At 41.1% G+C, this 17,649-nt stretch overlaps 1 protein-coding gene across 13 annotated transcripts in view; it reads right to left on the bottom strand.

The window, feature by feature from the left end:
* The window catches only part of tjp1a (tight junction protein 1a), a 106,235-nt gene that overhangs the window by 47,524 nt on the left and 41,062 nt on the right, over positions 1-17,649 (bottom strand). The window contains exon 1 of one of the 13 annotated variants that reach the window (XM_086288566.1): positions 4,449-4,910. The exons of 11 other annotated variants lie outside the window; for them this stretch is intronic. In XM_086288566.1, the coding sequence (XP_086144692.1) occupies positions 4,449-4,472 (24 nt within the window). In that variant the 5' untranslated portion in view covers positions 4,473-4,910. Of the gene's footprint in view, positions 1-3,171; positions 3,296-4,448; positions 4,911-17,649 lie in introns of those variants that run through there. One more of the 13 variants, XM_086288572.1, reaches the window with a different exon arrangement.

Below are 17,649 nucleotides of genomic sequence, written 5' to 3'. Positions count from 1 at the left end.
GAGCAGGGATGACTGAAGGCCAAACACACAGAATGAGGCCAACATTTAGTGTAGTGAAGGAAAGTTAAGGCCAACTCCTCGCTGGATTAACGTGTATTCATTTTCAAGTAGTTAGATATCAGTTAAATGACTGATTATATTACATAGTGATTTAATGAAAATCCATAAATGCTAGGTATGACAAGTCTAGTCTTAAAATCATTACTTAAACACTTTTCACTAAATTCTGGAAACAAACGCAGCCAGATATAGTTTCTTTTCTCTTCCCAGTGCCACAACATGACCTTTGGCACCCAATGGAAAGAAGTTTCCCTTTCAGTCTTATGACAGAGACATATTCTCCCCAAACTGTTATTTTATTCTGCAGATCTACCAAAACAAACTGAAAAGCAGCTTGAACTAAGATTAGGGTAGATAAAAGGCTTTACTCTTATTCACTCTAATATCCTTATAACAACTGAGTGGAAGTTAAATGCTTATAATAAATCACACTAACCCAATGGCACACTAGCAGTGGACAGTATTGTGCAATAACACCACTGACCTCTGAGACATGAGGCCAACACACCCACATGTGTAACTCTATTCCAGAAACAATGCACCACAACATTTTATTACAGCTGATCATCAACTGTGGAATTCTGTGGACTGTGACAAATACCGGTGCGGCATAGGAATCCAGCACTACTCATTAGTGGGAGTTAACATGTGGCTATTGATGCTGGACTGCAAATAACGTTAAGAGCACAGCTAACAGCAGGAATACAGAAATGTTAGCACGGTCAAACAGAAGGTATAAGTTTTATTATTGACAGTGGAAGATGTAATTTAAAAATAAAAAAAAAAAATTTTGGGCGTTTTTTTTGGCTCTGTTTCTTGAATTTGAAAAGAAGACCCTTGGTTTTGAGAAGTGTGAACAGTCTGCCTACAGGAGGGAGGTTGAACGTCTGGTGTCCTGGTGCAGCCACAACAACCTGGTGCTGAATGCCCAGAAGACAGTGGAGATTATTGTGGACTTCAGGAAGCACACAGCCCCACTCCCCCCCATCATCCTGACTGACACCCCCATCACCTCTGTGGACTCATTCCGCTTCCTGGGTACCACCATCACCCAGGACCTGAAGTGGGAGCCCACCATCACCTCCGTCATTAAGAAAGCCCAGCAGAGGATGTACTTCCTGAGGCAGCTGAAGAAATTCAACCTGCCAACACGGACGATGATGCAGTTCTACACTGCAATCATCGAGTCCATCCTCACCTCCTCCATCACCGTGTGGTATGCTGGAGCTACTATCAGGGACAAACAGAGACTGCAGCGTGTTGTGCGCTCTGCTGAGAAGGTGATTGGCTGCAGACTCCCATCTTTGCAGGACCTGTACACCTCCAGGACATTGCGGCGTGCAGCTCGGATCTCAGCTGACCTTTCTCACCCTGGACACAGTCTGTTTGACCTGCTCCCCTCAGGCAGGAGGCTCCGGTCCATTCGCACCAGAACCTCTCGCCATAAGAACAGTTTCTTCCCCTCTGCTGTTGGACACATGAACAATAACCATATGACTGTTCCCGCTACTAACACATGACCCTACGCTGTGTTCACTGCATCATTCCATGATTGGCACTGATCACCACCTGCACTCATGTATATATCTTTCAACGTAGCACTCTTAATTCTTATTCTCATGTATATATCTCATGTATAGCTCATGCACATATCTTTCTACGTAGCACTTTTAATTCTTATCCCTACTTTTATTTTTTCATGTCTATTTAAGTGCTATTTATGACACTATGTTTGCACTGAAGCACCGCAGCAATTTCCTAATGTGGTAAACCTGCTCAACATTTGGCAATAAACCCCTTTCTGATTCTGATTCTGATTCTGATTATCCAAAGCTGAAACATAACCTTCCCATTAGGGATTGTTTCTGGCATGAGTTTTGAACACAAAAATATTAATTATGTTACAAAATTGTATCCTGTTTTTTTAAGCTGTTTTTTATCCAAAATATTTTTTTTTGTGTTGTTGTTTTTTTTACCTCCGCATGATAGGATGTAATGGGTGATAAGGCACCTAAGAAGATTTTTGTTGAACAACAACCTTTTAAAAAGAATGTACTTTCAAGTACCAGGCATGAAACTGATAAAACGTGTTAGCTGTTGCGATTAGACAATACTGAACAAACAGGAAAAACATGCAAAGCCAAAGATGACTACAGCCACAAAGAACTCTTTAAATAATAAACAGTAACGAGCCCCCTGCAAACTACGTCAGGTTAAACAAGCATGTCGCAACTGTACCAAAACAACGTGAGGGTGATCTTCCAAGAAAAGTCAAGCAGTTTCCAGTAAAAATCTAACAGTATTTTTGTTTTAAATACCCATCCCTGCTTCCCATAACTAGAAAGTGTTAAATTACACCAATTCATCAAACTGAGCCATGAACTGGAGAATTGTTCAACAGCATCGACTGGAAACTGTCCCAACAACTACATAGATAATGAAACAGGAGGCTAACTGACTAGTCTGAAAATAAGAAAACACAAAAAAAGTGTGGCTAACATTTGCAGTGCTAGCAAGTCTACACACTCGCTTTCTTTAAAATGGGCATCTGTGTTTATCTTGCATTTCATTCTGCCACAGCCCATTTTTATCTTCTAGATGACAATACAATACAAAACATCTATCCTACTTTCCAACTTTAATAATACTGGCGTGGCATGACAGTTTGGCCACACCAGCTTTTATCCACTGGTGCCAACTATCAAAGGTAACAAGCTTGACTATCTAGTGAAATAATCAACCAACCTGCCCTTACTACGTGTAATGGTCAGACAACTGTGGTTCTTCAACTCCCGCCTTCATCAGTGTTACTAAACCTATAGTCATTCCATAATAGTAGTGGATGTGGGCTATTGTTGCTTAACTACTAATGCTAACACTTTTTCCAGACAGCACAGAAAAGCTTTTATTCACAAATATATAAAGAAAATGTTAGCTAGTTTAATTAAGTTAGCAATCATGTTACAGCTAAACAAAAGATATTTTCTTCCCTTTTTGGTCTATCTGAGTTTAATCAGTAAAACTGGCTGCTTGTGATCTAGCAGGGTGCTAAAAGTAACCAGCTGAAACTGCCATCGTGATGGTAGTTTCACTTTAAACAGACAGTCCTACCTGCTGTAGTAAAAGTCAGCGTTTCAGCACAGATTCCCCAAGAGACAGAGAACAACTGAAGATTGAAGAGCTAATTTTACACCAATCAGCATATTAACCACAGCGGGCTCATTACCAGCCTCAAGTATCACTCAGTAGTGAGTTGTATGAGAAGGTGTGACTACAACCATAAGATACAGTACAGCATGTCGTCATCAGCTCGCATGAGGGAGGAGGTTTCGTCTGACTGGAACAACCGCCCAAACCTGAATCTCACTACTTGTGATAGACAAACACAGCACATTCCTAATTCGTCAAAGTGAGGAAAAAACTAATAAACAGTAAAACCCTAAAAGACAAAAGACTACATAATCGTCGGGAGGTGTTTTAGAGCCAACATGAGGTCTAATCTACTTAAATTCTCTTTCCAGAATTTTTTTTATTTAGACATGAGTAAAATACAAGTGGTTTATAAAACAGCACAATCACATGTGTGTAACTGTTTTGCTAATAAACGCCTGGTATACATCATACCATCAGTACATAGCTTACATTTTATATAAACTAGGAAATTATCAAGGCTTAGCAGATATTTAGACAGATGAATGGATAATTACACACAGCAGGGACCTGAGAGGCATGCTATGGGACGTCCCAGTACAATCAACTTAATTTAGAGTTAGACCACCTACAATAAGACTGCTTCTTACTTATGGAAAGTGGTGTTTTCATCAAAAGTGTAGTGTTAAATCCCCCACAAACTCAATGTACTTTGTGGTCTGATCCATTCTTGGGTCTCTGAAATGTAAAGAAAGGAAGATCCCGTAGCAGAATTCCTGCCTCAGAGGCTCACTTACTTTTCATATCCATGGGGATTTCCTGCCACCCTTTTAATAAAATGAGGACTAAAAATCAACAGGTAGCTCAGCTGAGACATGGTATAAAAACCACCAGGCGATTTAACACTGACAATCAATAAAAGACAGATTATTTTAATCTAGCTCACTAGAAACTGCATAGTTGCTTGCAGGCTGTGTTACAAGGTGTGGATTTCAAAACACCCTCTGAGCCACACACACACACACATACACACAGATGAAAACACCACCACCACTAAGCATCCTTCACTACCACAAGCCTACTGATATTCTACAAACTTATAAACAGCTGATTGGCTGGAAAATTCACCTTTGTTTGTATTTTGGCCCGTGCTAGTCTTCCAGTATATCATTCGCGTTACATAAGCCAGCAGCATAATGTCCACACAAGATTTTTTTTTTTCCCTGTCAGGTACCCACCTTATTTGAAGCTCTGGAGGTCATTTCCCCCGCTATTCCGGTTGAAAAGTGGCAGCTTAAAAGTTGTCCCTGTCTCTGTTTTGATAATCACTTGGCTGAGTGCGCTATTTTCCCTCCAGTCCAGTTCACTTTTCGCCCAGCTGCCGCCACGCCGGGCTACGTTGTTATTTTATTTGATCCAGGACGACGGGAAACGCCACGAATAGCCGTGTGGAAAGTCTAAAGTTCATTATCTTATCTTCGCCACCAGAATCGTTAGTCCACTCGGGTACAAAGTCATGGAAGAAGTGTGGGTTGTGGGGATGGAGAAAAAAAGGGAAGTACGACCCAAACAAGACCTCCTTACTTTGGTATTTCCGTCGCTAACCTCTGGATGAAAAGTTGGAAAGAGTAGGCATCACCAGGACGGTGTGCAGCAATGGCAGGCTGAGTAAACCTTTCCCTGCTCTCCGCTCACTGAGCAACGGCCGTGTCGTCTCTGTACGGAGCGGACCATTGCGCCTAAGTAGGGGTGTGAGTTCAGGGGGGAAACAGAGGCATCACGCATTTACTTTATTTATGACCATCCTATCATCATTTTCCTGTTAAACTTTACTCATCCGTATATTATTACCTCATCGTGTTTTTGTTTTTATTCTTGTTCTGAATCTACTTTTACCGCTGCCGATAAAGTGCACACCCCCACTATCGCTTGGAATTAACAGTCCGGGATACAATGAGGAGAAGCGACGCCGCTGTCCCTGCTGATGCTGAATGCTCACTTTCCCTGTGTGACGAAGGGAATGGTTTATTACACAAGGACTACTGCAGCCTTCCAAATCTTAATTTTGTGGGAGAGGGAAATCGCAGCTTGCACTCTGTTTATAAATACACCTTTTGGGCCTTTTTTTTAGAGAAGTGAAATTCACCGCATATCGGCGTGGAAAAAAAAATAGGCCACGGGATGCCTGCCCTTAGAGCAAAACAACGTGAGCAGAATATCTAAAGTTAGTTGCATAAGGAATGATCGAGACTCTATCCCCTGTCCTTTGTGTTTTTTTGGGTCGTATTGGGGCAGTTAGCTTGGCAGATTACAAAATGAGTCGATAAACTAAATAGGGAGACCGTATTTAAAAGCACGTGTAGGTACAGCCGGTGTTTGCGGTTGATAAGTCACCTCACAGGAAACCCCAAAAGCCAATGCAGTGAAATTTCTATGACTTCCTAAACCAGAACCCGCCCTCAGGATGCAACAATCTCAGTTTGCACTGTTTCACAGTTTACTTCTCTTTCCAGCAAACAATGGCCTTTGAAATATTAAAATAGGCTAGAGGAGAAGAGATGACGAAGCAGTGGCACACAACTAAGTTTTCAGTGTCCAGCCATACGGTGAACGTGAAGAGGAGGATATAAACACAAAGACACACCCTGTTTTTTTCCAAACAAACCGAGCAATCTCACCCCCCCAATCTAGCTCCTCTAATGATCACTTCCTCTGTGCCTCAAACGTGGAGGAGGGTTTGGAGACAGTGTAGGTGGTCTAAGGAGTTAATTCCAGATCTAATCCAACAAGGAAAAAAATACCACCAAGCAGAAGTGTCAGGTTATATATTGAAGACTGCAAGTCAATGGTCACCACTGGAAAAGGCTAGGTCAAGTTGAGAAGAGGATCAACACAGACAAAGAACTCTAAAGCCTGCAGCCATAATTAACACAGGGACACACATGACCACTTTTAAAGTATATTAAAGGAAAAGATTCCTGGTAACGTTTTCACAACAGTCTTGCAAAAGTGCATTCACAAAACAGGCAGAAAAAACCCCCATTTAAACCAGGGCATACGTACTAGTATGGATGCAAGTCGCTCGCTCCTCCTGAAGCTCCTTAAACGCCTGTCAGGATCCATCAGGGCAGACAGCAGGATGTTTAACATGGTCACTCAGGTGTCAACTAACAATAATTTAAAATCAAAATAGGCAATTTGAAAAAAAAAATACAACTAACCGCCTTTAAAAATGGCACTAAAATGACAAAAAACCAGAAGTAATTCGTCTGCTGCTCGCAGCTCACTCTCATCAGCAGCTGTGATGGTACCTCAGATGGTCTTACAGAGAGGATCGGGACATTAGTGACACGTGTGATCAAAGCTATCTTTGTCCTCTATGCTTGCATCCCTGATCCCATCTCTATTTTTTCTTTCTCACTCTCACAAATACACACACACACACACACAAGCTAGGAGATGTAGCTCTTTTTGGACAACAGGCAGCTTCAAAGCTCAGGTGCGCTCATGGAAGAGCAGGCACATGGAAAACAAAAGCGAACATGCAGACCTGCATTCGGCTGGAGCACATCACAAGGTTCACTCAACCCTGCCGCTCCTGCAGCGAAAAGCCTAATGTAGAGTGAAACCGCTTAATGTGCACCGCACACCCCAAAAATGTAAAACCGGATGTAGATGCGCCTACAAACATCGAGGCACTGAATTACACTATGATGAATAAAGAAGAATGCAATGTTTGATCTATACCAGTTGTTTAACACGGGAGAAAGCTCCTAAGCAGATGCTGACTCCCTGTTTTCATCTGTCCTGAGTTAGGAGTCTCTGAGAGGCCATCTGATCCCTCCTGCTCTCTGTTGACTCAAGGCTGCTCTGCAGATCCAGCACGGGTTTCTTTGTTTCTTTATGCTAATAGAAACCTTCTGGACAGACAAGAGCAACCGAAGTTCTCTATGTCACACAAGTGAAGTATAGCTAATCCACAGCTTTGACAATAATAAAACTGTCAATATGCAGGTATCATATTTTTTTTAATTATTATACACAACTGTGTGTGTTGCTTTTTCAGGGAGATTTTGCAGTGAGATTAGTTAACAATCCAATCAGTTGCAGTTTTATACTTTAAATATACTTTTCAACTGGATTTTATGAAAGAAGAAGAAAAAAGTACAAGGGGAAGGGGTGTGGTATGAATCAGTAATGATCAGCATATAATGTCACATTTCTGGTAAGAGGTCAATTGTTTTTAACCAGATTAGTATCATATGACAGGATTAGTAGGCATCTCACCAATGCACTCCTGACCTTCTAGATCAATATTGCTCAGGGTTTGTGAGGACTTAAGCTTTGTGTGGAGTTCAGGATTGTGGGATTTGATTTCAGTGTTTAGTGAAACAAGAACTTATTCAATGAATTCTCTTCTTAACCAAATACTTTGGCCTGGGTTCATTTCTGTCATTCATATAGAAAAAAGTTCAAAGTGTCTGTTGATTACACATTTAGATTGCGTGTCATATGTCGTAGGAAATTTTAGGTGAAAATAACATAAAAGTATTTGCTGTTCTCTCAGTTTCCCTCCTACCTTTCCCTCCTCGCGCGCGCGCGTGTGTGTGTGTGTGTGTGTGTGCATGTGAGAGAGAGAGACAGAGAGAGGAAGAGAGAGGCGTTATTCTTGCACTAACTGCTCTCATCATTCAAGGTTTCAGCCAGTAGCAACAACATGAAGTGCTGCAATGTAGCCTTTGTGTAGTCAAGTAGGACAAGAAGACAAAGTACACATGCCATTGAGTGCAAGAAGTGCAACACACACACACTCAAATAGACACTGTGAATCTAGAAGTACAGAGTTAAACTAAAGGAAATTAGGAAATTTAAGGATAGGAACTTTAAATAAATTCTCATCCTTCAATTGTAGTCAAAACCTAATGATGCTGTGTGTCCATCAAACCCATGGGCACACGCTCACACATGTGGGCTCAGGAATTCAAGAAACATGGATTTAACATGTCATAAAAAATAGTTTGATCTCCAAGGTCAAATTTATTGATCCATAAAACCATGAAAATCAAAAACAGACATTCCACTGTGCAGATAATTCAGAACACGGGGTAAAAAAAACAATAGTATAACAAACTGCCCAGAGCCTTTCATTATTTGAGCTGATATCTCACCACATGTCAGAAAAGGGTTCTCGCAGAGGACACACAGTGCCGAGGAGTTCACGCTCATAGCCTCTAAACCTGTTGACGCGACCAGTCATGCGGCCCTTCTTTCATGAGTCATCAATCAAGCCCGATTACATACAGCACACATTATTTTGGAGGAGCTTTGCACAGATAAACCGAAACAAGAATGGCATTATTTTTAAAAGCAGCTGGCTTGTCGTCCCTGCCATTGTCAGTTATATATATATTTTTTTATCCAAATCATTCACAACCACAGTGGAAGTTAGCGTGCGCGAGAACAGTCTGAAGTGCTGTTATTTCGAGCGACACTTAGTTCCACTTCTTCTTGTGATGAAGGGAAGAAAAAAAAGAAGCTTTTGGAGTACTAAATTTACCACGGTGGGTCAGTGGCTGATAGTAGTGAAGCTGGCTCCTTTTAATCTTCTGAAAACATTTACTCCAAGAGGCAGCCTGTGATCAACCAACCAAGAAAGTTTTCCTCTTTCTCTCTTCTCATCAGACAGGAGCTGCTGTGCCTTTTATAGCTGGAGAGCAGAAGCGGTGCTGCAGTGAACCTGGCTGAACTTCACTCTGCTTCTCAGTAAATACCTGCAGTACAGCAGCTCAGCAAGGGACGGCCAAAGTTAAGCCTCATTGCAGGTCTATCAAATAACCATTCAGCAGGGTGATAAGATTTTCTTCCCCTCAAAAACCTAAATACAGACTGTCAGATCACTATTTCTGTGTAGTGTGTGGGCCACACCCGTTAACACTCGCGTGCTTTACAAATCTGTTACTGAAACTAAGCCATTACGTCTTGCTTTACATCCACGTGACAGCCCCACTGTTTGCTGCAGAATGAGACAATAAATTGAAAACATGTCAAATCTCATGCTGCAATTCTCTCAGCTCAATCTAGTGTGTGTGTTTGTGTCTCGGTGTGTGTGTGTCTGTGTGTGATTTCCCGGTAAATACCTCATGAACAACAATTCAAGCTTTTCCTTTCATTGTTGCTCTGGCATACAATGCAAATGCAACTTCAAGCAGCACTTTGTTGCTACCCAGTCCAATTTGTTTGTTAAGATAAATGGATTACAGTGCGCCTGTGCCAAGCCAGTGTGGCCTCCAAATCATTACGCAGATACAAAGTGCCGAGTGTTTTTCCAAAATTTCATACCACAATCCATGCAGGCTGATAATAAAATAAAGCAACTTGTAGAAAAGTAAAAAAAAATAGGGAAAAGAGCAAGTAAGAAAAAAAATCACAGAAGCGTGTCAAATAACTTTCACCTTGGCTGCAGCTGTATGTGATTTTTATCACCCACTTACACACTAAGGCGCACTAGGTTACAGCTTGGTGCATGAAATCTGCTGACATGGTATAAGAGTTTTCCAAGCTCCTTTGTTACGGGAGATAAAAGAAACTCAAAAATATGTTAAGGGAGTGAGAATAGGTACAGAAAAAATACATAAATTCAAAGAAAACATGCACGAGTCTGTAAAATGGAAACTTTCGGTGATCTTTTATAACAGTGGAGCTGCAGAGAGAAAGTGCTTAAAAAGGGAAAACTCTGAGTTAACAGTGCATTAGTGCAGTGAACTACTGAAAATCCTCACATTACATACACATTGGGAACCGTGAATGGCCTTAATATTTGCCACTGCAAGCCCTAAAACCACTGTTGACTAGTCCAGGAATTCTGGAAGCAATTCCCGCAAACAGTTTGATAAAGTTGTCAAGTATGGCCGATGTTTACCTGTGCTCAAGGTCACAGAATGAATGTGTCACAATATTTTGCACGCTTAGCTTCCTCAGCCCACATAATTTGTTACCATGACAAGAGGACATTCACCTTTCCTTCAGCCAGAGTTCTTCCAGAAGGTGCTTGTCAGCTGGAGGTTACACCGCAAACCATTATGTCAATGTAGTAAATTCCTCTTTTAAGGCTTTACCGGGTCTAAATTACAAAAATAAAACAGCCAAACAGTGGCACTGGTGTCAGAGACGTGCTATTAGTTCAATTTTAGCCTCGCAGAAAAATACAGCAATTATCCCATACTGTTTCTGCATATCACCACAGACCACAGGGTTAAGGGGTGTAATAAAAGGAGCAGTTAAACTGTCCGCCATCAATTCCAATAAAGGCTCACCTCAGGCTATAATAACAGTCCAGAAACAAAATGTGTACTGTGCAAAGTTTATTTTCTTTATCATCATAAATCACAACACAAATAGAAATACATTCAAATCAAGAAGAATTAGGATAATGAGACTTTTTCCTTTGCTCGTGCATTATTCTACCAAGCTGGATATGAAACAATACAACAGCTATATTATTACAATATATCTGTAATTCATCCTAACAATTTTAGGTGAAGCAGGGCAGAACATCATATGTCAACATATGAGTCTGCAGTCAGCAGGCATCAACACACAGCTGGTTACTTTCCTGGTGACCTTCTCCATCCTGAAGTCAGCTTCACTTTATGTTTTTTTCAGAAATGTATTGTTTTCTGTATTGAAACCTAACAGCTGAGAATTGTTACATGTGGCCATAAAAGGTCTGCGTTTGCTTTGAATATATAATGTAGCTGAACCGCTCCATTGCCTGTCTAAACAGGAGCATGACTTCAACACTGTGCAGCCAGCGTCACTACTTTGACTTTGCACTTTTATGCCAGAACCAGTGTGTTTCTATTCAGCCAAATTAAAGAAAAATGCAGTACTCTCCGAACATTTTCAGCGTGCCAATAACCGTTGGCTACAGATCAGAAGTGATGCCAAGCGAAGGATGTCTTGCTCTCCAAAAGGCAGTGACTTTGCGCGCGTGCAAATGTCAGCGTGTCAACATATGTCGGAGGCCACGCATGTGTTGAATCTCCGTCTTAATAAATAGGCAGCTTTGGAGACAAGACCTCCAAATCTGCCCCACTTAAACTGAGAGTCAGGATTATATCTTGGTAAGTCCAACAGCTGCAGCTCAAGTTACTGTGTTGACAGCGGGCAGCAGGCACCAAAATGCCATTTGACACATACTCTAAGTGGCATGTAATTGATTTTCAAGGAAGAGTGAAGACTTACAAGGCTAACAGAGGGGGCAACTGCACATTTCAGGCTGTGTGAACACAACTAACCTCTGTTAGAAAGAAGATTTACTTTGCTGCTATCCAACAGTCGCTCATGTAAACCTGAAACTCAATACCGATGCTTTAGAAAACATAAAAACAAGTCAGTAAGTCAGTATTTTTAAAACAAAGAAGTAAATAAAGGCTTTTAAGGACCAGGTTTTAGGCATTTAGTGTCATTTCACTGTTTGTCTCTATGTGCTTATGTATTTGTGTATAAGACACAGTTGAAAGGAATGGATCCACTCACTCCATCTAACTGTTTAACTTTTCTGGCTGACCAAAAGAAAAGAAATTCTATATGCTGCCATGCAAGTTACACCACTTTTTGTAATGGCAACAGGGAACTTACAACCCTGAACACAAACATGTTTGTGTTCAGGGTTGTTTTTTCTCAAGAACATGTTGCATCCATATAAAGTTACCTTACAAAGATACAGTATCTAGAAAAAGGAGCAAGCTGCTATGAGAGCATCTGTTCTGAAATTGTCACTTTTAATCACAGGAACAGATACAGAGTTAGAGAAACATCAGTATTTGATAATTACTTTCTTTCTGAGCAACGTGAAACTGCCATAACTGATAAGAGACTAGTTCATTTTCTCACAGAACAATAAGTCTTTAACATTTGCTTTGTCTGACTAACCATGACCCCCCCCCCCTCCAAATCTTTAGTTCATTATCACATACAACAAAAAAAATATCAAACTAGCCAATCACGTGCCAACATCTGAATGCATTTAGACATGTACACAGTGTCAAGACGACCTGCTGAAGTTCAAAGCGAGCAAGATGATTTAAGTTATTTTGAATGTGGTTGTTGGTGCCAGATGGGCTGTTATGAACATTTCAGAAGTATTTCAGAAATTGCTGGGAAAATCCAAACCAGCCATCTCTAGGATTTACAGAGAATTGTCTAAAAAAGCGAAAATATCAAGCAAGTGGCAATCCTCTGGGCAAAAAATGCTTTGTTTATGCCAGAGGTCAGAGGGGAATGTTCCAGACTGCTTTGAGCTGATAGGAAGGCAACAGTAACTCAAATATCCACTAGTTACAACCAGGGTGTGCAGAAGAGCATCAGTGAATGCACAAGTCAAATCTTGAAGACGATGGGCTGGAACAACAGAAGACCACACCAGGTGCCACTTTTATCAGCTAAGGGCAGAAAGCTGAGGGTGTAATCCACACAGGCTCGCCAAAATAAGGCAGAAAAAGAGTCGAAAAATGTTGCGTGGTCTGATGAGGGTTGATTTCTGCTGTGACGTTTAGATGGAAGGGTCAGAATTTGGCATAAACAACATGAAAGCATGGATCCCTAACAGGAGATTCACATCATGGATGTGCAGCTAACAAATCGCCAGCAACTGTGTGATGCTTCCATCTGTCATGTCAAGAAAATTCAGCGACTTATTGAGTCAATACCATGAAGAGTTACTGTAAGACAAGCTCTGAAGCCAAAAGCAGGTCTGACCTCATACTAGGAGGTGTGATCACTACTTTCCAGCTAATTATGTCAGTAAAGTATTTGTACATTTTTACAGAGTATCATAACTGAGAAAAAGTCTTCCTTTATTATGCTGACAGGACAAAATCATGAGGAGATCCCATGTTCTAGAGGAAGGAAACTGATAAAGGAAAGGCGAGACACTGAAAGGAGAGAAAAAATAATTTGTTAGGAGGACTATGAAGTGAAAAAGAGCAGAGGAAAGCTAAAACAGGAAAAAGTAACAGGAAAAGAAAGAAATTAAAAGTGAAGACTAAGTTTATTGCAGAAAGAGGGAAAGTAGTAAGAGCTGATGAGTAGAGAACAGTAGGTGGGGTAACACAAACAAAGATTGGGCCAAGCTACACAACAGTGCGAAAAAAAAAAAGAAGATGAATGAGGAAATGTCTCAAGTCCAGTGAGCTCGGCAATGGCCTGAATAAAGGGCGTGCAGCTCACCCCCAGTCAGTGACTCTTCCCATGGTACTGCCTGTTACTGTTACATTCCAGCAGTATGAAGCTGCTCACACTGGGCAAAGAAGCGGCAACAGCAGGAGCTTCCAGAGAAACAGGCACAGGCAGGAGAGGCTGAGATGTGCCTGTCGGACAAAAGCGGCTGTAATTCAGTAAAAAAAAAAACCCATTGAATTAACTTCAAAAGCAAAATAAGTGGTTAGTTGCTGCGCGGTAAATGTGATTTAATGGTTCACTGATAACGAGGTAAATGCGTTTCTCCTTGTGACTGGCAGATAATACCGAGGGGAACATCAAATCTGAGTTCCATTTGCAAAAAATAACGTTTGTGCTCCTTTTTTTAGCGTCGATTAAGCGTTTCGAATGTGATACGGTAGATTAGGAGAATGAGAAGCGAATTGAGCAGCTTGCTGTGTATTCGCTCTCCTTATCGACACAAATCACTTCAGCGAGAGTCTCAGCAGAGACAAAGGGCATTCAGCTGGACTTGAAAATGACTAAATATAGTCTGTGTGTGTTTGATAAGTGTTCTGACCTGTGATGACCAAAATCTCTCTGAACTCAACTGAATCATGCCCCTCCACTGCCACTTAACCCTTCCCATCCTAAGCTTATGACATCATACCGCTCCTCCAGTGAAAGGACCATGCTACAAGAAGACACGATGGTCCAACGGAGGACGGAGAGCGGTGGAGGATGGGTACCAAAGCTAGCACGCCAGCCAGAGAGGCGGATGGAGACACGGCAGCCACAGGGGCCGCTTCTAGCCTGGTGGTGATGAGATGCGATGGGACCCGACCCTGCAGAAGCCCCAGCCAGTGTGTTAGCTGACTAATCCTCTAGCCGTCCAGTGCCAGGATCCAGACTCATCAGCTTTGGTGTTCCCTTGTCAGACTCATTTTTATAACGTCCCACTGGTCAATTCTAACCTCTAATGCCCAACACAACAGCCCCTAATGCCAAGTGATTATGGAGTGCTGTTTTAGCACATTTGTTGCCTGAAAAGAAAGAAAGAGCCACAAGGCAATGGCCCTGGCTCTCTGTTTAGAGGACGAGCCTGATGAACTCAGCACAAAGGGGGCTGACCAAAAAAAGCTGTTCTAAGCCACCTTTCTGATGGTGGACACTGTGGGGCCTGAGCTGGGTCAGGACTGAGTTGGGTGGCGGGCAGGGATTTACAATATCCTATCCTCCAGTATATAGCCAGTTCCTGTGAGCTCATTGAACGCACACATCCGGATCCACCGGGCAAACAGAGCATTTGCATATATTTGATTTTAAAGTCTGTAGTGACACGTGGATGGATGCCAACCTGGAAAGCGGATATGTACATTTTTGTAAACAACAGGAGTGTAACAGCAAACTTAGTGGTTCTGAACCATTTGACGCGTCCTGCAATCCATATGACACCTGTGGAAACTGTCATAGTCTAAGAGGTGAAAGTGTGCAAGCTCAACCTGGAGCATTCTGGTTTTTCCCTCAAATATCGCCCCTTCAGAAGCAGAAAAATGTTCACACACAATTTTATTAATCCTTTACAATGAAAATAAAGCTCTGATTATAATTTAGTGAATTTTGTAACTAATTAGCAGTGGCCCACAATTCTAAAACTGAGCTATTGAAGCATACTAGTGGCATGAGCTGGGAATACATTAGCCCTCATAAAAATGTGCACGCCAGCTATTTTTTCCCTGATCACCAACTGTAGGTGAATGAATCTGTTAGTGAATCTGAATCATTTCTAAATCGATAGGCTTGTGCTTTTCAATCTGCATACTGCCAGGCCCACATTTCTCCATTTTTAGAGCATTTACCACAAGCTTGAGGGGTGAAAGTGGAGAAGCTGTGGTACAAGAGAAGCCTGGCAGCTAAAAGCAAAAAAGCATGATAACTTTACAGCTGAAGAACGCGAAACAATCCAAATGTCCGAGGAGGAAGCCACAAAATGAACACATTTCCAAAGTGTTACAATAACTGCATTTGGGTTGCAGTACAGTGAATGTCCTGGCACACACACTGTGACATCATAAATGATGCCAAAGCCTTTATTGGACTAGGAAAAACACATATTTTTGAGTTTTACTTAATTTTGTTTATGCTGATGTGTTGTAAAACTGGAAAATAATGAACCTATTCTTATTCTTGTTTTTATTATTATTGGGGGGGTGTTTAACTGTTTTAAGATTCTCTGAAGCACTTCTAAATTTTTTCACATAACATCCCAGATTTGTGCGTGACTCATTCGTTGGCGTGGTCTAAGCACAGATTTGTGTGAATGAAGCCCATTGTTTCTAATGTTGTATGACCCCCTTAAACTCTCAAAATACACAAAATGAACTTGCCCTTTTTTTAAGAGTCACATGAGAGAATTTTGGAATATAATACGTTTTTTTTTGTGCCACATTCTAAAATAGAAGAAAGAAATTTTTTAAAAATGGCGGCGTGAGTACATTGTTGTTGCGTTTGCTGCACCGCCAACAGGGAATGTAGGCTTGCGTAGAGTTGTTATCTGCCTCTGTTTGCTTACAGCTCTTTATCACCTGGGGCCTCCCTCAGCTGAACTAGTGCCACTGGCCTAACCATGTGACATGTACAGTAAACAGCATATGGAAGCAGCACTGCCAGGATAACAACACCAGGGATCACTGAGTTAAAAAAAAAAAAATACACCTACAAAACACCACAGCCTCACTTTACCGAGCAGACAAGCCAGCTGAGTTTTGCTTTCATAGATCTGACAGGTTTTACAAATCTGAAAGATAGTATTATAATTACCTGCCTATTACACATTATATTAAGTCTTGAGCCAACCCCATTTCATTATATTGCACCAGGAAAATGAGAAACAGGTGGCACAATTTATTGAAATAGGTGCAAATAAACAGCAATTCTACCACTCTTGAAAGTCAATATTTGCTATGACCACCTTCTACACAGCATGAGCTTTCTTAGGCAAACTTTCTTGTAAATCCTTTAAGCAGTCTTCAGGAATAGTTCTCCAGGCTTCTTGAAGGACATTCAAAGCTTCTCTTTGTGCTCTATTGTGGGTTTTTTCTAACCAGGTATGCTTTTACTGTATTAATACAGTGTGTTTGGGATCATTGTCATCGTCAAACAAATACTGTATAGTGGATCAAAATGTGACCAAACATTTTTGGGTTCATAATTCCATGAATTTTGAAAAGATCCCAAACACCCCTGGCTAAAATGCAGCCTGAACCTGGGATGCCATCCCTCACCATTTCTGATGAGGCTTCAGTGAACAGCATATGGATCAACTGAGGGTCCAGATGCATCTTAAGGACATGACTTTCAGATACTGTTTATCTGTTGTACATAGCTTTTTTTTTAGGGCTGCCACTTCTTCTAATCTCCACTTGTCCACACTGCACAACAAGCTAAGTGGAGGCTTTATAAACACCCCCCCCCCCCCCCAAAAAAAAAAAAAAAAAAAAAATCATGGTTCAGTACAAGAATTGCTTGGAAAAATGCAACCAATGTCCAAAGGAAACTTTGGAGGACCTTCAGAAACCCTGGAGAACTTTGCTCAAGACTGCTTTAAAAAATGAAAAGAAAGTCTGGCTCCTTGGAAACAAAATAAAAAGAAATTAGAGTTCGGCTCATAATTCCATGAATTTTGAAGAGATTCTCTAAATCAAAATTCATTAAAAAATCAAAATTCATATCACATCTCTCTACTGTGAGACGACACTTTAAATACACCAGTGAATATTTTTAAAATGATGAAGGATTTAAAAACTAGTCTAATAGGTGCTACGTGTGTGTGTGTGTGTGTGTGTGTGTGTGTGTGTGTGTGTGTGTGTGTGTGTGTGTGTGTGTGAGGGAACATTATGCAGACCACAGCTACAAGGCTGTGATTAGTTCTGTTGTCATGCTGTTAGTCAGTGTGTAATGTGCAGGGGCAGCAGTCCTGTGGGAAGGTCAGATTGCATGACACATTACAGGACAACAGGATTTTCTACCAGAAAGCATCTGGATCACAGCAGTTAACCTTTGCTTAGATATATAAATGTTAAACTGTAAAAACAGCTTGACTTTTTAAATACTTAAAGGAAACATCTCTTCCATTCAGCTTTATTCATCAAATGAATTTAACTTGAATTTAATGTAACTCTGATTTGTTGCATGGTAAGCCTAGTCTTAAATCTATAATAGTAGAACTAGTAAAAGGAT

Source organism: Aulonocara sp. 'chitande type north' Nkhata Bay, linkage group LG1 (genome assembly GCF_057382095.1).
Source record: "Aulonocara sp. 'chitande type north' Nkhata Bay isolate Kocher_YH1m ecotype deep benthic linkage group LG1, A_spYH_male_GT1.1, whole genome shotgun sequence".
NCBI lineage: Eukaryota > Metazoa > Chordata > Actinopteri > Cichliformes > Cichlidae > Aulonocara > Aulonocara sp. 'chitande type north' Nkhata Bay.
The sequence above is the reverse complement of the archived record's forward strand: the minus strand, read 5'-3'. Positions and strand labels throughout refer to the sequence as shown.